At 35.2% G+C, this 21,114-nt stretch overlaps 1 protein-coding gene across 2 annotated transcripts in view; it reads left to right on the plus strand.

The window, feature by feature from the left end:
- Positions 1 to 21,114, plus strand: part of LOC106871063 (protein FAM107B) — a 200,526-nt gene that overhangs the window by 172,752 nt on the left and 6,660 nt on the right. For both annotated transcript variants that reach the window (XM_014917329.3, XM_014917331.3), the window contains exons 3-5: positions 16,640 to 16,700; positions 19,286 to 19,448; positions 20,957 to 21,110. In XM_014917329.3, the coding sequence (XP_014772815.1) occupies positions 16,640 to 16,700; positions 19,286 to 19,448; positions 20,957 to 21,110 (378 nt within the window). The remainder of the gene's footprint in view (positions 1 to 16,639; positions 16,701 to 19,285; positions 19,449 to 20,956; positions 21,111 to 21,114) is intronic.

Raw genomic sequence — 21,114 nt, forward strand, 5'->3', positions numbered from 1 at the left:
ACAAACCTCTTTTAGTAATATTCCATTCAATACAATGTAGAACAGCACTCTTTTAATTATTTGGCTTCATTTAATAGCCAAAGTGTATGGGCTCTTGCAGTACTATAAAAAGGTTGACATATATCTTGCAACAGCTAGCATATTCATGTCTGGAACACACAAATGAACACAGTTTCTACTAACCCCACCCACACTTTCTCCATAGGCTTACAGTAATACATAATTCACTGCCCACTATTTCCAGTATGTACAGAGAGCTAAGCTAGTGGTATTTAGTTATTTAGCTAAACCTTATTTGGTTCTCAAATAGGGATTAGCTTTGTGAACAAATGCTTACCTTATTTAAAAAGGTAACACCTTCTTTGACCATTTATTTAGTTTGCTTTTTTAAAAGAAAAAAAATCATGAAAATATAACTAGAAAAATTAACACAAGTTTTTTAAAATATTGTTTGTAAGAGTTTATTTGTTTATTTTGTATTTTGCTCTCAAAAATTCCTTGATTGATTTCAGTTAAGATTTTTCTTCTTTTTTTTCTTTTTTTTTTCTTTTATAAAATAGATAAAGTTTAGTGTCAAAATGTTTATTGTATAATGTAAACTATATCAATAACCTTCTTAATGTCACATGAAAGACTTTGAAATATCAGGAGAACAGTGGTATTTAGATGGCTTGCATTAATAACATTAAACACCTAGAATAAAATGGGTTCTTGTTCTAAATGTCTTACTTGCTTTGTTTAATGTAAATAAGCCATGTTAGTAGCACCATGGGTATATGAAGCTGGTGGGGCAGCATGCAACAGTCCTCACAAATTAGTTCAAAATTAGAGGGAAAATTTGGGCAAAGCAAGAAGAAAAATCAGACACAGAAGCTAAAAAAGATTATCGAATGAACCATGATTGGCAAATCAATTGTCAGTTAATTGTTAAATAAAATGCTCAATAATCTTCTATTTTCTACTTGCTTCCATTATTGTGGCATGCTGGACACCACCTTGAAGTGTTTAGTCAAATAAATTGACCCCAGTGCACGTTTTTAAGTCTGATACTTATTCTAATAGTGCCTTTTGCTGAACTGCTAAGTTATGTGGGTGTAAACAAACCAAGACCAGTTGTCAGGTGGTGGTGGTAATGGTACACACACACACACAGAGAGAGTTTATACCTCCCAAATTCAACTCGCAAAACATTGGTTGATCCATGACTATGGTAGACGACACTTGCCCAAAGTGCCATGCAGTGGGACTGAACCTGAAACCATGTGGTTGCAAGAACTTCTTGATAATAAATGGGGTTTTTTTTTTGGGGTTTTTTTTAGTAAAGAAATTAACTTATCCCTCTTTTTCTCTGAGTTGGTCTCTTTATTGCACTTCAGTCTAGTCTCATTTTCAGTTATTATATAAAATCCCAAAGATTTTCATTCTTTCTGTACTTTGTAATAATATTTGTATGACATCAGAGAAAATGGAGCCAAACATACTCATTATCAAATCTGTTTATTGAATCATCAATCAGTGATATATGGGCTGCTCCTACCAGTGCCGGTTGTATTTTTGTCAGACACTAAATTAAAGTTCTGTATGCTAAATCTCACCCTGGGAAAAACATGCAAACCATCTTATCATAACATAAGATGTACAGAATGTGACAAGCAAATAGACTCTTAATTGCGAAGAAAAACATGCTATGACTTTTCATGCCAGTCAAAATGTAGCTTTTACACCAGTGCCATCACCACCACCACCACCACCAAAAGAAGAAAAAAAACAGAACTGCAAGAGATAATACTGAATGTGCATATTTAAGAAAAGAAAAAAAAACATTCAACACTAAATGTTTTAAAGAAGAAACGAGTTAATAGTAAAAGTGATATATCCATAACCCACACAACTTCTCTAAGTGTCTCCAAGAACAACTTTGTTGATAGCAACCATGACGATATTATCTATAAAAAAAAGATGTCTGACTCCTTCAAATATGAAAATATTTCAAATGACAGAAACAACAAATGAATATGAGCTATGAATCTTTACTGTTTCTGCTGAATAATATCGCTGAAACCTCAGGCCAAGTCAGATAATTTCAACACTATTATAAACCAGATACTTGTTAAAGAATTTAGTTTTTAGTGATAGATTTCAAGAATGAATGGTTAAAATTCTCTCCTTGGTCTATCTATGACATTGACAAATTCAACAGGTTTTTGTGTTGTCCTTGTAAAGTGTTGATATATACACACACAGAGCAATACTAACTTTTGAAAACTGGTAAAAGACAAGCTCAACTACAAAGCAAGAGAAAAGTGTTTGTCATTAGCTGGCCATTATTAGGTTGTCAGCAAAAGCAAAGCACAAAACATTGATGTTACTGAAGACGGAGTCTTAGTCTTTCTTTGTTCTACATTCGTAACACCAATATCTTAGATATTTTTTTTTTTTATGTTAGAATGTATAGACATTTTGAAATATCTTCTACATATTTTAGTGAATGACATTGCTTTCAATTTCAATTGTCAAATTCTCAACAGGAAAGCTCCAAAATGGGATCAAATGAATACAGTGCTAACCACTTTTATTTTATTTTTTTTTATTTATTGAATGGCTGTATTTGTTTCTATCATTTTATTTGTTATTTTTGGATATATTAATATATTGATATGAACTCTTAACTCCCGGATAAGAAGAGGAAATTCTGTTTTTTGACTTCTGATGGGATAATTACATGCCCTTCCTATTAATGGTAACTTTCTCCTTGAATCTAATTTCATCAGTGTGATCACTAACACTTACATCAGAATTGTTCTTTGCATGTGTGTGTCTCTCTGTGTGTGTAATATGGAGGGAAAATATCAAATGTTCAAAGGAATTAATGATTGTTTGCATTAGTATAAATAAAAAAAAAAAGGATAAATTTAAAAAGCATTTGATAAAATTTGTGTTGGAAAGAAAAGCGATATTTATTTCTCTTTCGCCTTTTACTTGTTTTAGCCATTGGGCCATGGCCATGTTGAAGCACTGCCTTGAAGGGTTTTAGACAAACAAATTAACCCCAGTATTTTTTTTTTAAAGTCTGCTATTTATGCTGTCGTTCTCTTCTACCAAATCACCACTAACTTATCGGGATGTAAACAAACCAACCCTAGCTATCTAGCAGTGGGCGGACAAACACAGACAGAAAGACACCTGCATTAATACATACACACAAACAACAGGCTTCTACTCAGTTTCCATCTACCAAATTCATTCATAAGGCATTAGTCAACCTGGGGTTATAGTAGAAGACACTTGCACAATGGGACTGAACCCAAAACCATGTGAATGAAAAGTAAGCTTCTTAACCATGTCTATTTGTTTCTCTATCTATCCTTTTGGTAGGCAGTTGTGTTTCACAACCATCAACAGCTTACATGTTTTCTGAATGTATCTTTGTCTTAATATCCTCTATTACTAAAGTGTGATTCTTAATCAATTAAGCTGAGCTGTTGTTGAAGCCAGACCAAGTAGTAAGTTATCATAATTATGTTATTATGACCAAGTGAACTCAATGTTTTACTGACTCACGTTGACACATTGTAAACCCTGTCTTTGTTCCATTAGTCACCACTAATAAAGATCAGCTGAGACCTATTGAATCAAGCTTTTATATATTCCATTAGAGTTACAATATAAGCGAGTAGTTCATAATCTATTTTCATGGCACACTCAAGATCAAACAAACAATGACCAGCGCACTTCATGTGGAAATTTAAAGAATTGTTTTTGAAGTCAAAGTTTTAGAGGTAAAATGTGTAGAAAAGTATTGTCTTGTTTATTTATAATATTTCTTTTAGTTGTGGAGGTGCAATGGCCCAGTGGTTTTGATTCTCAGACCAGGTGTTGTGAGTGTTTATTGAGCGAAAACACCTAAAGCTCCACGAGGCTCCGGCAAGGGATGGTGGCGAACCCTGCTGTACTCTTTCACCACAACTTTCTCTCACTCTTACTTCCTGTTTCTGTTGTGCCTGTAATTCAAAAGAGCCAGCCTTGTCACACTGTGTCACGCTGAATATCCCCGAGAACTACGTTAAGGGTACACGTGTCTGTGGATTGCTCAGCTACTTGCATGTTAATTTCACGAGCAGGCTGTTCCATTGATCGGATCAACTGGAACCCTCGACATCGTAAGCGACGGAGTGCCAACAACAACAACAATTTCTTTTAGTTAGTGTCAGCCATCACCCACAAATGAGTTGGCTTGGTGGTATGTTCCATGCTTTCGCTAATAACTTTAGGTATCTAGGTAGTCATAAATAGACATAGAGACCCTCTCAACCCTGCCACCCTTTGACCCAGCAACATTTCCAGAATGTGACAGCTGGAGGGAGAGAGGGGAGCTGCACCAGTGTTCAGATGGTACTCATTTGCAACTGAATAGACAGGAAAAACATGAAATGAAGGGCCTTGCTCAAGGACTTACTGCACCACCTAGTCCAGGAATTGAACCCACAACCACTAGATTGTATGCTTTCACTCAAAACACTTCTAGCAAAATTATGAACAGCATGTTGTGCAGTAGTATGGATCTTTTAAAATCTTTAAATTATGATTTTGAAACTCCACAGCTCACCTTGATATTTTTATAACACACCATAAGTGTGTTTTATCTGAGTCTTTGAAAAGCAGGTAGAAATTTGTGTTTTAAATTTCAACAGAATTAGGGTGGACAGATTAGCAAATAAGAAGAATATCTAAACATGGATCTTAGTTTGTTATATAATTTGGATGGAAAGAATTAAAACTAAAAAAAATATAGGCATAGGAGTGGCTGTGTGGTAAGTAGCTTGCTTACCAACCACATGGTCCCGGGTTCAGTCCCACTTCGTAGCATCTTGGGCAAGTGTCTTCTAATATAGCCTCGGGCCGACCAAAGCCTTGTGAGTGGATTTGGTAGACGGAAACTGAAAGAAGTCCGTCGTATATATGTATATATATATGTATGTGTGTCTGTGTTTGTACCCCCAACATCGCTTGACAACCGATGCTGGTGTGTTTATGTCCCCGTAACTTAGCGGTTCGGCAAAACAGACCGATAGAATAAGTACTAGGCTTCTAAAGAATAAGTCCTGGGGTCAATTTGCTCGACTAAAGGCGGTGCTCCAGCATGGCCACAGTCAAAAGACTGAAACAAGTAAAAGAGTAAAAGAGTCTGTGCTTAAAAGTATCATAAAGGCTCTATTGAAATATTATACATAAGTTCAGAAAATACAGGTGTTGTAAGTTACTGAATAGTAAACCTAATCAGATGTGTCATCTCCAAAATATTAGCTCTGTATTCTGCCAAAAGAAACTACTATTCCTCATGCATTGTTGTGCTTACTTAAGATATTGCTTGCAATAATTTCTCACAAGAATATAATTCAGAATCCAGAAAGAAATGGATTAAAAAATGAATTATTTTTTGGTGACAATGACATATGTAAGGCAAATGAGATAATTAGTATTGTTATATTAATAATGATGGTGACTGTTCAACTTAGTACTTTCATTCACCTTGTTTACTAACAAAAATGCAATTGTAATTATCATAGTTTCTTTCTTTCTGCCCAGCCATTTTACTAAGACATCACTAAGTTCTTTTGACATCAAAGGTTTTTTTTTTCTAAGGATCTTATTGTTGTAACAATGTCAGTCAGCTCATAATATTTTCTAGTTATCCTACTTTTAGATCTATATTTCAGAGTAGCTTTCAAAATTTTTATCCTTACTAATGAGCTGCTGTAAACATCAACTATCCACCAAAGAGCTTAACCTTTTCATCAACATATTTCTTTCGAAATACACAGTTTATTTTAATCAAGTTTGAAAATATGAAGAATTTAGTAAAATAACTGTCATATCAAGTTGGCATTTGAAACCTAAATTAACGTGAAATTTTGTTGGAAGATTTTGAATCTAGGTCACTTTAACCCTTTAGCATTTAAACTGGCCATATCCTGCCAAAATATTCTACCTGTTTTATGTTCAAACTGGTCATATCTGGCCTCTCACATTTATCCTACAATGTCATTTTAAAAATAATCACTTCATTGAAATCCCAAAGCTACAAGATAATGCATGATTAATTCCAAAATAGTGAATAAACAAACATTATGCTTGACAAAGTTAACTGAACACTAACGGGTGAAAATAGGAATTGTGCATCATAGAACCAAGTGCAGTAGCAGGTAGATTATTATCAAAAGGTTTAAGGCACATATGCCCTGATAATAAACTTAATTGATTTCTGTAGCACACATTTAGCTTTCTCTTGTATTACAAAAAAACAACAACAAAATTGTACAATGCTCATTGGTGGATCTTGTAAATACTAATGAAACTCTCCTCAGTTTTACAGTGAGACTAAGTAAATTGAGTGAAGTGGGGTTTAATCCTTGGTCAGACCTAATTAAACTTAATTATGGTCAAAAGCATTCTTGCCTTGATTATCCCATCTTTTATTGTATATCAAGGACTACATCATCCAATGTGTCATACCTGTTTTAACCCTTTTGTTACCATATTTCTGTTGAGATGCTCAATTTTAAATATCACATAGAATTTAGTAAAATAACTTAGTTATCATTAAGCTGGTGTTACGAAGATAAATTGTGACTAAGGTTTGGAAGATTTTGATACAGAAGTTTTGAAAATGAGACATTTGTACTTCAGATCCAGCGGCAGTTTCAGGCAGGTTGATATCAAAAGAGTTAAGAAGATAGAATATGATTTGAAGGAATATGGCTGTTATTACTAGCAAATTGATTGACCAAATAGATGCTCCCTCATTTTTTGGCTTAAGTGCCTTGACTATAGACACAGCATTCTATGTTGACTTAGAAAATTTTAAACTAGCAAGCAACTCCTTAATCTAACTAGCTCTATTTTTAAGGCAAAGTTTTATCACCACATCACTTTATACCTGACTCAGTATTCTGCCTATCACTATTGTACAACTAAATCAATATTCTGTCTATCACCGCTCTACAGCTGAGCTAATATTCTGTCCAGTACAACTCTACAACTGTCAGTATGCTGTCTGTTACAAATCTACCAGCAAGTCAGTATTCTTTTGAATAGAACTTCCTATTTTCAGTAAGTATACACAAGGGTTCACTTTGTAAGGCTGGTTTCTTACCAGCAATCCCGCAAACGTTTCCAGACTCTGCTTTCACTTTTAATATCCCAATTATTGTTCAGTCATCAATATTAAGGTATATAGAAAATAAAGTTGAATATTCAGGGTGTGATCAATAAGTATCCGGACTGTTGTCATAGTAATGAAGCTAAAGCACACAGAGTGAAGCCGCTTGGCACAGACTGACCTTGAACTCTGCTGTACATGCGCACTAAGTTTTAGCATTCTTGCTTGTTTCTACTGTTTACAGCAGTGCTTGGAAGGAAGGTGTGTAGCGTGTGATTGTTGCATTGACCATGACAGAGAAAGTTGAGCAGAGAGCCTGCATCAAATTTTGCCAAAAGCTCGGCGATCCCTGCTCAGAAGCCTACACACAATTGTCAAACAGTTTTCATCGCTCTCGACACAATCAAGGAGATCTTGTGCAATTGAAACTCAAGTGTCTTTTTGGTCAGCTGAAAGCAGTTTTGGCACAAACTTGGCAGACACGTTTCTCATACCCAAATCTCCAGTGATAATGGACTGAACTAACCTGTAACTAATCTGCACATCCTCTGATAACTCATAGATAGTGATTCAATGATTTCCTTTCACAGTTCTTATGCAGCCATGTCTGTGCTTATACACACACACACACACACATCTTGAATAATTGGGGACAACAATCAATTAATGATGACATAGCCAAAAGTGGATACTTAAAAGAATAAATGTTTACTGATAAGGATATTGATAAATGTATATATATATATATATGAACCAGAGGACTACACCAAGCTCCAACATACATACATTCATGTATACACATACGTGTGTGCATACATTTAGTGGTCCAAATAGCTGAAACCAGAAAAAGAGTAATTTGTAAATAATCAGGGTTTATTGTGTAGGTAGTTGAGTGAAGGATCTAATTATAATTCTTGTTTTAAATTGTTATTTTTGGCATATTTCTTTGTTTCTGAAGTAGAAGTGGAGGTATGATACCAGCATGTCAACAAAATCACTTGATTATAAACCGGCAGCCTATCATTATGTGAAAGTTGTTATAAATATAACCTTTTTATTTTTTTATATATTTTCTCTAATCTTTCAAGTGTCCTCACCTAACCAGTCTGCCCTCCTCCTCTAGTCTTTCCCCACCCCCTGGCAGTGTTGTTGTTGAGTGTCTATAGTCTTTTGACATTATCATTCAGTCAAAAGGTTGGTGATTACATTGGAAGTAGAGGAAGTAGTACACACTATCCAAGAGAGGGCTGTAAAAATATGTTTACATGTAATGGATGTCAGCCATCTTTATGGTCACCATTTGTTGTGGCTGCTAGATAAATCACCCTCCCTGCTGCCCCTTGGCCAAGAAAACAATCTAAATTGTTAAGTCACTAGGTTCTGCTACAGTAGTGTTGACACCTTGTGATATAATGTGATGGTGGGGTGAGAGTTAGTGCTACAGGAGGTGGGGTGTAGACAGGAGGACAGGATAATTTGTTTGATTTATTGTTTTCAACTTCTGTTATTGCTGTTGTCTTTTCTTAAATGGAACTTTGTGTGTCTACATGTGCATCTGTGTGTGTATAGGCACAGCCGTGGCTGCATAAGAACTTTGCTTCCTAAACATATAGTTCCGGGTTCAGTCCCACTGCATGACACCTTGAGCAAATGTCTTCTACTATAGCCCTTGGCCAACCAAAGCCTTGTACATGGATTTGGGAAAGGGAAACTGAAAGAAGCCATGTATGTGCATGTGTTTGTTTGTCCCACCGCCACTTGACAATTGAGATTGGTTTGTTTAAGTACCCATAACTTAGGGGTTCAGAAAAAGAGACAGAATAAGCACCAGGCTTTAAAAAGATAAATACTTGGGTCAATTCATTTGATTGAAACCCCTCAAGGTAAGTGCCCCAGCATGGCCAGAGGCCAATGACTGAAGCACATGAAAGATGTGTATTGCAAGATTCTTGATCTGAAATTGTTGAGACAGATGTAGTATCTTGGGAGGGTCATTTAGCCAATAAAATCCTACACACTAATCTTATTTTGCTCCTTTCTATGAACTGCAGAATCATTAGTACCTTTCATTCCTCTTGGGGGTCAATAAAAAAAAATTACCTGTCAAGTACTGGGGTTGATATAATCAACTAGCCTTCTCCCCACAAAATGACTGACCTTGTGTCAAAATAAGAATTATTTTTACTGAAGTAGTTAACCAATTAACTAATAAACTAATAAGTTGCATGGCTAGTTGCTTTATCAGTTGGTTTGTCAGTCTGTTTATCATAATTTGTGATACTCTGTGGTGGACCTGGAGCAGATTCTCATTGGATATCATTAATGAGGTCACAAATGTAACTCTTTTCAGTCATTTGACTGCAGCCATGCTGGAGCACCGCCTTTAGTCGAGGAAATCAACCCCAGGACTTATTTTTTGTAAGCTTAGTACTTATTTCATCGGTCTCTTTTGCCAATCTACTAAGTTACGGGGACATAAACACACCAGCATCGGTTGTCAAGCGATGTTGGGGGGGGGGGACAAACACAGATACAGACACATATACATATATATGACGGGCTTCTTTCAGTTTCCGTCTACCAAATCCACTCACAAGGCTTTGGTTGGCCCAAGGCTATAGAAGAAGACACTTGCCCAAGGTACCATGCAGTGGGACTGAACCCGGAACCATGTGGTTGGTAAGCAAGCTACTTACCACAACCACTCCTAAACCAGCTGATTGATCAATTGAGCAAATGATTAGTCAAGCAGTTGATTAGTTAGTAGTTACCTTGTCAACTATTAGTGATTTCTTATTTAGGCTCAAACTAGTAATATTGAAGGAAGAATGTTAGTTAAAACCATCAGCACCAGTACTTTATTGGTATTTTATTTTATTGACCCAAAAGAGAGCAAAAAGCAAAGTTGACCTCAGTGGGATTTGAACTCAATATAGAAAACTGAAAGAAATGCCACAAGGCATTTTGCCTGTTTCTCTAATGATTTTGCAAATTCTGGTTGATTAATAATAATAAATAAGTGAAATAGCATAGGATATGTGTGTGTGTGTGTGTGAGAGAGAGATTCTGTGTCAGCACATGTGTTTGTATTCATAGACTCATCAATTTTGAAGCATTCTGTAGAGATGTTAAACAGGTAGAAATACATCTAAAGATTACAGCAAGGGAACAGTAGTTCTTTTGGTTAGAGTGTGTGTATACGGAGTGAGATGTGTACTCACATGCACAGGATATTATTATTATTATATATAATGTACAAGCCTATGTGTGTTCCATATCTTTTTCTAATATGCACCTAATATTGGATTTGAGGGCTAGAAGTCAGTAGAAGTGATGAAAAGGTATTGACAGTGATGTAGCTCTTATATAGGATAGATTGAACACCACATTGCTATTGGAACTTTTAGATCTGTTGTGTAATAAAAGAAGGGGTATCATTGTAATGTGTGTGTGTGTGTGTGAAGATTTCACATAGACAAAGGCCAAAAACTGTAGGGAAGAGATTTAGTTGACTAAATCAAGTACTGATACTTATTTTATGGTCCTATATTCAAGGACCTTACCAATGATGATAATAACATTGTTTCAAATTTTGGCACAAGACCAGTGATTTTGAGGGGAGGAGTTGATTAATCAATACCTTTGACTCCAGTATTTAGCTGGTACTTAATTTTATCAACTCCAAAAGGATGAAAGGCAAAGTTGACTTCAGTGGAATTTGAACTCTGAACATAGAGTTGGGCTGGAAGAAATATTGCTAAGCATTTTGTCCAACATGCTAACAATTCTGCCAGCTTGACACACAAGATATTTAGTCCGGCACACTACCACCTCTGCCATTCCACTACTGTAACGTATATGAAATCTGATCTAACCTGATTGTAACTACTTGTGTCATATTTGATCTATGATTATCATACTTCATTATCATCAGGGCTGAATAATGTATTAGTACTGGTGATATTGTATATCCTAGCATAAGTGGTTCTATTTTTCTGCACTGTATTGCAATTGGTTCCAGTTTGACTTGTGCGTTAAAGTATATAACCTACAAGACTTCTATCTGGAATTCAATACCTTCATCTCCACTTTTCCTCCTTCTATAGCTGACCAACCTGCACTGAATCTGAAAGTGAGATTGTTATCAGGATTGCTTCATATTTTTCTTCATATTTTTCTTTCTTTCTTTCAGTAGTTTTTAATGTATATGTATATATTTTTTTTTTATTTCCTTAGTGGGAAGACAATAATATTGTTTTATTAAAACAGATCAATGGAGCTGTTCATACTATTTCATTCGGTTGTTTTCTCTATTGTTTTTAATGTTTTAAGACCCATGTTTATTATGCTGATGTGGATTTCACATAAATCTTCTCATATTTCGGAAATATCAGCAAATGTACAAGTTGGCATGTTGACATGATGGTTGCTCCTTCTCCTGTTTATCGATTTGAATTTTCATACCATTTTATGAATCTCTTATTAAGAATGCAGAAATAGCAATTTTGCTAAATTGCCATATTTGCAGACATATAGGAGCCTTTGAAGGTGATGTGAATGAAGTTCAAATGATATAGACATATATTGTGGTGCAATAGTTGAAACTATATTAGATTCTTTTGACTAGGCACAAAACGATAAACCAATCTTTATAAGGAAACATTGATCCTAGTGTTCTATTGATCCCTGGGAGATGGAAAATATAATGATTCCAATATAGAACAGCAAATATATATTGCAAGAGTTACTTAACAAATCAACCATGTCCTGAATATATAGTTTAAAAGACTGGAGAAGTCAGTCCATTTCAGCCCTTGGTTGACTGCTAAATTCTTGTTTGTTAATTAATCAAGTGAAAAAATTTTTCATTTCTTTTTTATTAACCAAAATAAACTGAGCTTTTTCTTCTATCTCCTATAATTTAAGAAGGGAATATTGTCAGAAAATTGCAGTCTTCCAGATTGTTTTTACAACAGTTTTATATATTGATGTGATATTTTAAGTTACATCTCTTGAATGTACTCTCCCCTTCACATTCATATTTAAAATATTACTTTACTACAAATATATAAGTAAATGTACTGAAATTTTTAACAAGTCTTTGTTTTCACCATCAACAAAACGTCTTGTGGAAGTGTGGTTTTAGTGGTTATGACACCTTATTTGACCATAGCCAGTTGAATTGAACACTTCTCTGCAATTGCAATTCATTCAGCAATTTCCTTTTTGCCAACTTACACTAGATAGACCTCCTTTCCCAGGGATATAGTCCCCTATTCCATCTATAAAGGTAACAAAAACAAATTAACAAACTATTAAGGAATTATGAAGGCAATTCAAATCACTAAAAATGTTTTGTGGATATTTGAGTAAATTAATAAATATTTAAAACCTATTTTCAGTAGGCCAATTTAGCAATATTACAAATTAAATAGTTTATAATTATTTTTTATGCTAATTTTATTCAGCTTGTCATCAGCAGATATTCTGGGGGCTCTTTTTCTCTTTTTTGTATGCTGATACAGGTTTGAATGGCTCTGTTGACATTCATCTGTTTTTCATCATTTATGTGTGTCCTGCAACCCTACCCCACCATGTCTCCCCTTTCTGCATTCTATGTTTGTCATAAAATCTTCTCTGCTCAGAAGATTGGAAATGGACACTGCTTGTATGACAGCGACACTCATTTATAACTATCACATGATGTAGTGTTCATGGCGGCATTATAAAGAATATAGTTTCAATATTTTAAGAGTGGTCCCAGTAATCAAGATCAGTCATGCCTTTTACTTTTCTAGTACTTGTTCTCTGTGGTGACTCAGCTCTTATACACTGTTGTGTTTGGTGTGGGAGACCCCAGATGGTGGCAGTTTTCTAGGTGCGGCTGTACAAAGGAGGAGAAAAGGGGAATCATGACATCTTGCTCTCCGAGCTGGAAAGTTCTGGAGAGCTAGCAGCTCATCTTGCAAGCCATATCGACTCATTGTTGATGTGAGTACTTCAGCTGAGATTGTTGTCTACAATTATTCCTAACATCCCTAATATTATTGGATGTTGTGAGTAGTTCCCTTGAAGGAAGAGAATATGTTACTCGAGCACATTCTCTTTTCCAAAGTGCATCAGTTAAAATTTTCTCTCGGTATATTTATGCCTGGTAATTTACCTTAATGGTTCTAGAGAGATGAAATACAGAGACAACTCTAGTGAGGTTTGAACTCAAAACATGCAGAAATAACACTAGATATTTCTCACTAAATCATTTTGTGCATCATCATTCTACTAATCTTTTACAAATATGTTCTAGTTAAGACATTGTTGTCACTCTTCGATATACTTTTGAGTCGGTGTTGGGGTGGGAGAGTTTTATATCCCCAGCTTATCAGTTCAAATCCTAACAAGGTCAGCTTTGCCTTTTATCCTTTCATAGTCAATAAAATAAGCCCCAGCATTCAACAAAGTATAAAATCAACACATTAAGAGGCATAAATGTTTATCTTTCCCATCACACCCAATGATGCTTCTCTCTATATATATATGTATAGTGTTTATGTGGGTGTGTGTTTAATTCCAACATACATATAAGTAAATTGACTGGTGATTTAAGGAGTTTGTATTTTTACTGGTTGCAGAGGTAATTTATAGAAAGTTTAAATCATGATTTCCTCAATTTCATGCTGTGGGAAAGTGACCTTTTAATTATGTCACACGTTTCTTTTTTCTTTTTTTTTTTTCTTTTTTTTATGGCTTATCTAAAGTTTGATGAATCATTGGCCCTTACTATAACATTTCAGAAATAAAATTCTGTGACAGATATTGCGAATGTGTTTGTTTGTTGGTGGAAAAATGTGAAGGAAATCAGTCAGGCTATTGTTTGTGATAATGGTTCCAGTTATAAACTATACATCTTCATCTAAACTAGTTTATTTCATGTAGTTTCTACTTCTTTCTGCTAATAGTTCTGCTGGAGAATTAAATAATTCATACCTCTTAATAACAAAGATAATCAACATCGTTTTTTACATCCATTTCTTCATGCTGGCATGGGTTAGACAAAACTTATTGAAGCAGATTTTCTACAGCTGCATGTTTTCCAGTCACCTAGCTCCCACTTGTTTTTAAAAAATTGGTGTTTTACATGTGTCCACTGTACTACAGGAAATTTGTTTATTAGAGAATGTTAACAATATCACTGTTTTCTTTTTTTTTACTAACACAGTATTAATGAGGACACATGAAGTTAATATTCACACATGTGCTCTCACTCACTCACACAACACACAACGTGTTTTAATACAGTGTCCATGTACCTGCTCCACTCACAGGGCATTGACCAGACTGAGACTAAACCCAAATGCACTTGGTTACAAAATATACTTCATAACTACACAGCCATGTCTGCACTTGTAGTGTTAAATTTTTTAGGTTGCTTACTAATAGTACATCATCATTTAATGTCCACTTTCCATGCTAGCATGGGTTGGACGATTTGACTGAGTACTGGTGAACCGGATGGCTGCACCAGGCTCTAATCTGATCTGGCAGAGTTTCTACAGTTGGATGCCCTTCCTAACGCCTACCACTCCGAGAGTGTATTGGGTGCTTTAACGTGCCACCAGCACGAGGGCCAGTCACGCGGAACTGGTAACAGCCACGCTCAAAATGGTGTTTTTTACGTGCCACCTGTACAGGAGCCAGTCCAGCAGCACTGGCAACGATCTGAAAGAATTTTCAGCTGTCTTGTTAAATGGTATGAAGTGGTAAACACGCTGCAGATTTTCTCAAACAAATTAACTTAAAGATTAAAGCGTTAGTCCGGGTCTTGGGGTGAATTCACATTAAGCTGAGTAAAATGAGAGTAAATTTACAAATCTAATTACAGACGAACATATATATTCTATCTACCTCCAAATTACCACATTACAACACAATTTAGCTTAAAGCAGACTAGGTCCCCAAAAGAAAAATTCCAACAGAGGCCTTCACTTAAAAGAAACACTGTCCAAAAATTTAATATTAAAATTTTTTCTAACTTCCAACTACATGAAATGGGTGTGAGGTGTGAATAGACCTGTGTAAGATTCTCTGGAATTATGACCAAATCTAATATATCTGTTTAAGATACAACTATCTTTATAGTGGAAACATTCTTTGGCTTTTGACTTCTCGTCACTAGACTGCCAGTACATATGCTATTGATACCAGGCTGAAATTTCTTGCAGGAAAACTAAGCACTCAATCAAACCAACATTTCCAGTCACAGGCTCACACTTAAGAAGGAAAAAAAAGAACCTGCCCCATTTGCTATACACAAGAAAGGGTAGTACCCCAACTATACCTGTTTAATGTACTACCACCCCTATCTGCCACACTTCATATTAACATTTTTGCTTAATTTTTTGTCCCTAAAATTTAAATTCTATTGTCCTGTCTCTCTACACTAACTTTTCAGTTAAATGCTGAAATATGAAGAAATTGCAAGTGAAAGGTGTCAATGTCTCAACAAACCACTGAGATGTTTACTCTTTGCTCATTTCAGTCATTTGACTGCGGCCATGCTGGAGCACCGCCTTTAGTCGAGCAAATCAAACCCAGGACTTATTCTTTGGAAGCCTAGTACTTATTCTATTGGTCTCTTTTGCCGAATCGCTAAGTTACGGGGACATAAACACACCTGCATCGGTTGTCAAGCAATGCTAGGGGGACAAATACAGACACACACACACACACACACACATATATACATATATACGACAGGCTTCTTTCAGTTTCCGTCTACCAAATCCACTCACAAGGCTTTGGTCGGCCCGAGGCTATAGTAGAAGACACTTGCCCAAGGTGCCATGCATTGAGACTGAACCAGGAACCATGTGGTTGGTAAGCAAGCTACTTACCACACAGCCACTCCTGCACCTATGTCATGTTTTACTGTAACATTAATTTTTTTTTTTTTTTTTTCAAAGTATTATCCATTATTTTCTTTTGAATGGTGTTATGAAGATTTTCCAAGGAAGCTGTAAACTCTAATTCCTTAGTCATTAAGTATCATCCAAACCTAGCATCATTTCCCTTCAGATACTATTTATATCTTGAAGTACTTTTATTCTCCTTATTACAATTAATTCACCAATAAACATCGATATTTGAATTGTCATCATTTTTTTATCACTTTTTATGGCAAAACTTAACAAATCTATTTCACGGAAATCCTGTTTTCTTGCTTGGCTCTCCAGATCCTGGTAAGTTTCTCATTTGTATAAATTGCCTCTTCCATCTTGAAATAATCAGACTTAGAAAACAGCCTATTGATTGAACATGACAGGAGATAACGTTAGTATGAGAGTCCCTACTTTAGATTTAGTGAGGAAATGGCTAGCTAAAAACCGGATAACTGCTATGACGCTAACTCACCAATCCTACATTGATTTACCTCTGTATGCTCCTGTAAATATGTTTAGTAATTCTTGATTTTGTCTTTTTCAGAAAGCTCGATCATTGCCTGGCACCCCAGCAGATGAAATGCAGCATAGCTTTCACTCTCAAGGTAAGATAATGTTGTATTTCACCTTTGGCCAAACTATAAAATCTGGACAGGACAGATTACCATTTTAATTGGTACTACAAATATTCTGCCTTTGTTTTATTTACAAGCCATTCGTCTCTGATCTATTTGCTAGATACCATCCTCCTGCTGTTTTCTGAATGTCATTAAATTACTTGACGTCTTTTGACCTATTTAAGTCATGTATGCTATCTGTAAGACTTAGATTAATATTTTTGATTTATAGATAATTGCTGTAACTGATTTTATCAGCCACCTCCACTGTATATCTATATCATTGATTTACACAGAGAAAAAACTGTTCTTTCCACTTGTTTCTTAATTGACTACATAGTTTAAACTATTATGGTGATTATTTTTAAACTGAATTATTTCAAGAACACTGATATTTGTAAGTATAAAATACTGCTTAGCCAACACCTTACCTAACTTTCATACTTTCTTATGCTTAGCTATTTTTTGATATGTTTACGAGAAGTCTTTCATATATTTGTTTATATTTCATTATCATCATCACCACATCTGTTTTTCTGTGCTGGCTAGTTGAAATATCTGCAATACATCTGTATGCATTTTTATAATGTATATCATTCTATATGTGATGTCCAGACAGCTGCATCTGTAATTTAACCATTTTGTCACAAGAATTTCTCCATCTACTTTTATGCTCTTAATTTGCTATATATTTTCTTGAAACAGTCATCGTTTATTTGCATCACAACCAACTTACTCTATGCCCTGCTAGTTTCACTTTTATAGACTTATTCTGGATCAATTTATGGGCTACTTCAGTCGAACATACAAAACTTTGTTTCGCACATACATCTTTGTGTTTCTATATTTGGTGTTTGTGTACATATTGTTTAGGTTTAATTATTATCATATTTGTATAGTTACAAGCACTTAATTTTAATATAACATACCAGTACCGCCTGACTAGCATATAAAAAGCACCATTCAAGCATGGCCTATGCCAGAGCCGCCTGACTGGCACATAAAAAGCACCATTCAACCATAACTGATGCCAGTGCCGCCTAACTGGCTCCCATGCCAGTGGCACATAAAACTGGAGTGGTTGGTGTTAGAAAGAGCATCCAGCTATAGAAATCTTGCCAAATCGGATTGGAGCCTGGTGCAGCCTCCTGGCTTACCAGTTCTTAGTCAAACCGTCTAACCCATACCAGCATGGAAAACAAACGTTAAATGATAATGATGATGATTTAGTTTATAAACAATAGTTTCTACTTCTTGATAAAAAGTATTTGATACTTGTTTGATGTCTTGTAATAATATTAATGTATAGGCACATGTATGGCTGCATGGTTAAGAATCCTGCTTCCCAACCACAGTTTTGTATTCAATTCCATTGCACAGCAACATGGGCAAATGGTACCAGGCCAACCAAAGCCTTGTGAGTTGAACTGGTTGATGTAAACTACAAGAAACCCATTACATGTGTCTTTTATGTATGTGACATTATACAGGGTGTCCACAAAGTCTGGGTACATGGGGATTAACACATACTTTAAGAAATTATAATTTCTTATATTTAAATGTTTATGTTATGATTTTATTTACTCCATGTACCCACATGGGGATTAACACATTCTTTAAAAAATTATTTTTTATATTTAAATGTTTGTCACGATTTTATTTTCTCCATGTACCCACATGGAGATCAACACATACTTTAAGAAATTATTATTTCTTATATTTAATTGTTTATGTTATGATTTTATTTACTCCATGTACCCACATGGGGATTAACACATTCTTTAAGAAATTATAATTTTTTATATTTAAATGTTTATGTCACGATTTTATTTACTCCATGTACCCACATGGAGATTAACACATACTTTAAGAAATTATTATTTCTTATATTTAATTGTTTATGTCACAATTTTATTTACTCCATGTACCCACATGGAGATTAACACATACTTTAAGAAATTATTATTTCTTATATTTAACTGTTTATGTTATGATTTTATTTACTCCATGTACCCAGACTTTGTGGACACCCTGTACAATAATTACAAATGAGCATCACTGTCATATAAGCAATGTGGTTTGTTTCCAACCTGTGCCCAAAATGTCATGTGGTTGGGTATGCAAACTTCTTAACCACTCAATCATGCCTGCACCTGATTGTAAACAAGAAGTCACCATTCATACAAACGGTGTCACTTGTTAAGATTTCTCTGTAAAAGCATGTCCAGGTATTTGTTGTTAGCTAGATAGACTTAAAGAAACAGATGAGGGTTAGCAACGGGAAGAGCATTCAATCATAGAAAAATACACTTCATCAAAGTTATTGTGTGACCCATGCAAGCATGGAAAAGTGGAACTAAAGACATTGAATCATCATCATCATTTAATGTCTGTCTTCCATGCTGGCATGGGTTAGATAAATAATAAAAATTACACCAAAACTTTATTTATCTTTGTGGTTATATTATTCCACAATTTCTACTTTCAAACTGTTATAGAGATATCTTTTTGTTTTTCTTCTTTATAAATGTTATCTCGTTGCCTAAAATGTCATTGCTGTTATTGTTACACAGAAAATATCTTCATGGAGCCACATCCTGACTATCTGAATGAAGACATATACCCAGCTTCAGATGAAGAAAATGGTTTAGTACAACCTAAAAAATTGGTTAACCCTTGTATTCTGTCCAAAGAACGCCGCGATTTGCACAAAGAACTTTTACTTAATCACAGATTGTAAGTTATTTGTATCATTATTATTACTACGACTACTAACTATTTTGTTCTACAATTCTGCCAATCCACCAAGTATTGCATTGGTTTGATTGACTCTAACTACCAACAGAATTTTGTCTTGTGACAATATCAATCGTTAAGGCTACTGGTGGAGAGTATCACTACAGTGACAAAATGCTTAGTGGTATTTCTTCAGGGTCAGTAAAATAAGGAACCAATCAATTAATCCCTTCCATGCTAAAATTGGTGGCCTTGTGCCAAAATTTGAAACCATTATTAATTTCATTAATATTATTATTCATTAATATTATTATTATAGGCGCAGGAGTGGCTGTGTGGTAAGTAGCTTGTTTACCAACCACATGGGTCCGGGTTCAGTCCCACTGCGTGGCACCTTGGGCAAGTGTCTTCTACTATAGCCTCGGGCCGACCAAAGCCTTGTGAGTGGATTTGGTAGACGGAAACTGAAAGAAGCCCATCGTATATATGTATATATATATATATATGTGTGTGTCAGTGTTTGTCCCCCCGCCATCGCTTGACAACCAATGGCGGTGTGTTTACATTCCCGTAACTTAGCGGTTCGGCAAAAGAAACCAATAGTATAAGTACTAGGCTTCCAAAGAATAAGTCCTGGGGTCAATTTGCTCGACTAAAAAGTGGTGCTCCAGCATGGCCGCAGTCAAATGACTGAAACAAGTAAAAGAGTAAAGAGAAAGAGTTGTGGTACAGACTAGAGTTGTACTGGTTGTTTTTAAGTTATCTAGTTCCAAAGCTAAAGTTCAAAACTAGAGCTTCATGAGTGTTACTTGCCTATACCCATCCATTATTAAGATCAATGAAATCAAATGTACCTCTTCCCAGCTAACATTATGTCAATGCTAGAAATCAATAATATACTGAGATAGTCCAATGGACAAAATGCCATACAATATTCAACTACATATCTTCACATTCTGGGTTCATCTCCCGCCAGGGTAGTATATACTTTTTGTCTCTTTGGGGGTTATTAAAATTAGTGCCAGTCAAGTACTAGGTCAATATAATCAATCATAACTTCTCTCCTAAAATTTGTGGTCCTGTGCTTTTGTCTGAAATCTGGGATGGATCCACTAATCACACCTAAGCAATTCAAATTAACGTCCTTTCCAGATGCTGATCTTCAGGGGTCACTAATTCGGAAGTTCTTAAGTTTCTAAATTCATATATCACTTTTTGTCCCAGTGAAAATCATAAATATTCAAATTTAATAGGTCGGGTCAATATTGTATGTTGGCTATATCACTGGTATGTAGTGAATGCAAGTTGATTAGGTTAAGGTATGGTGGTTGTCAAAATATTGGTATGGGACAGGAGTCATTGATCAGATCATTAGAATAAAATTGATGTGATTGGTTTATTCAGTTAGATCAAATTAGTATGTTTGGCTGCTAATGTTTGGACAGCATTTCAATGTTGTTGTGCAATGTGATTATAATATGATATACGTTTTTGTATTCTTACTTCAGAGGTAAAAATGTCTTGAAGAAATCCGAACTGCAAAAAGTAATGCAGCAGAGGAAAGAAGTGCAACGAAGGAAAGAATGGGACGAACATAAAATTGTTAACAAACGGAATAGTCTAGAATTGATGTTAGAAGAAAGGAAAAATAAAATTACACAGGTAA

Source organism: Octopus bimaculoides, chromosome 5 (genome assembly GCF_046866305.1).
Source record: "Octopus bimaculoides isolate indiv1 chromosome 5, ASM4686630v1, whole genome shotgun sequence".
Classification (NCBI taxonomy): domain Eukaryota; kingdom Metazoa; phylum Mollusca; class Cephalopoda; order Octopoda; family Octopodidae; genus Octopus; species Octopus bimaculoides.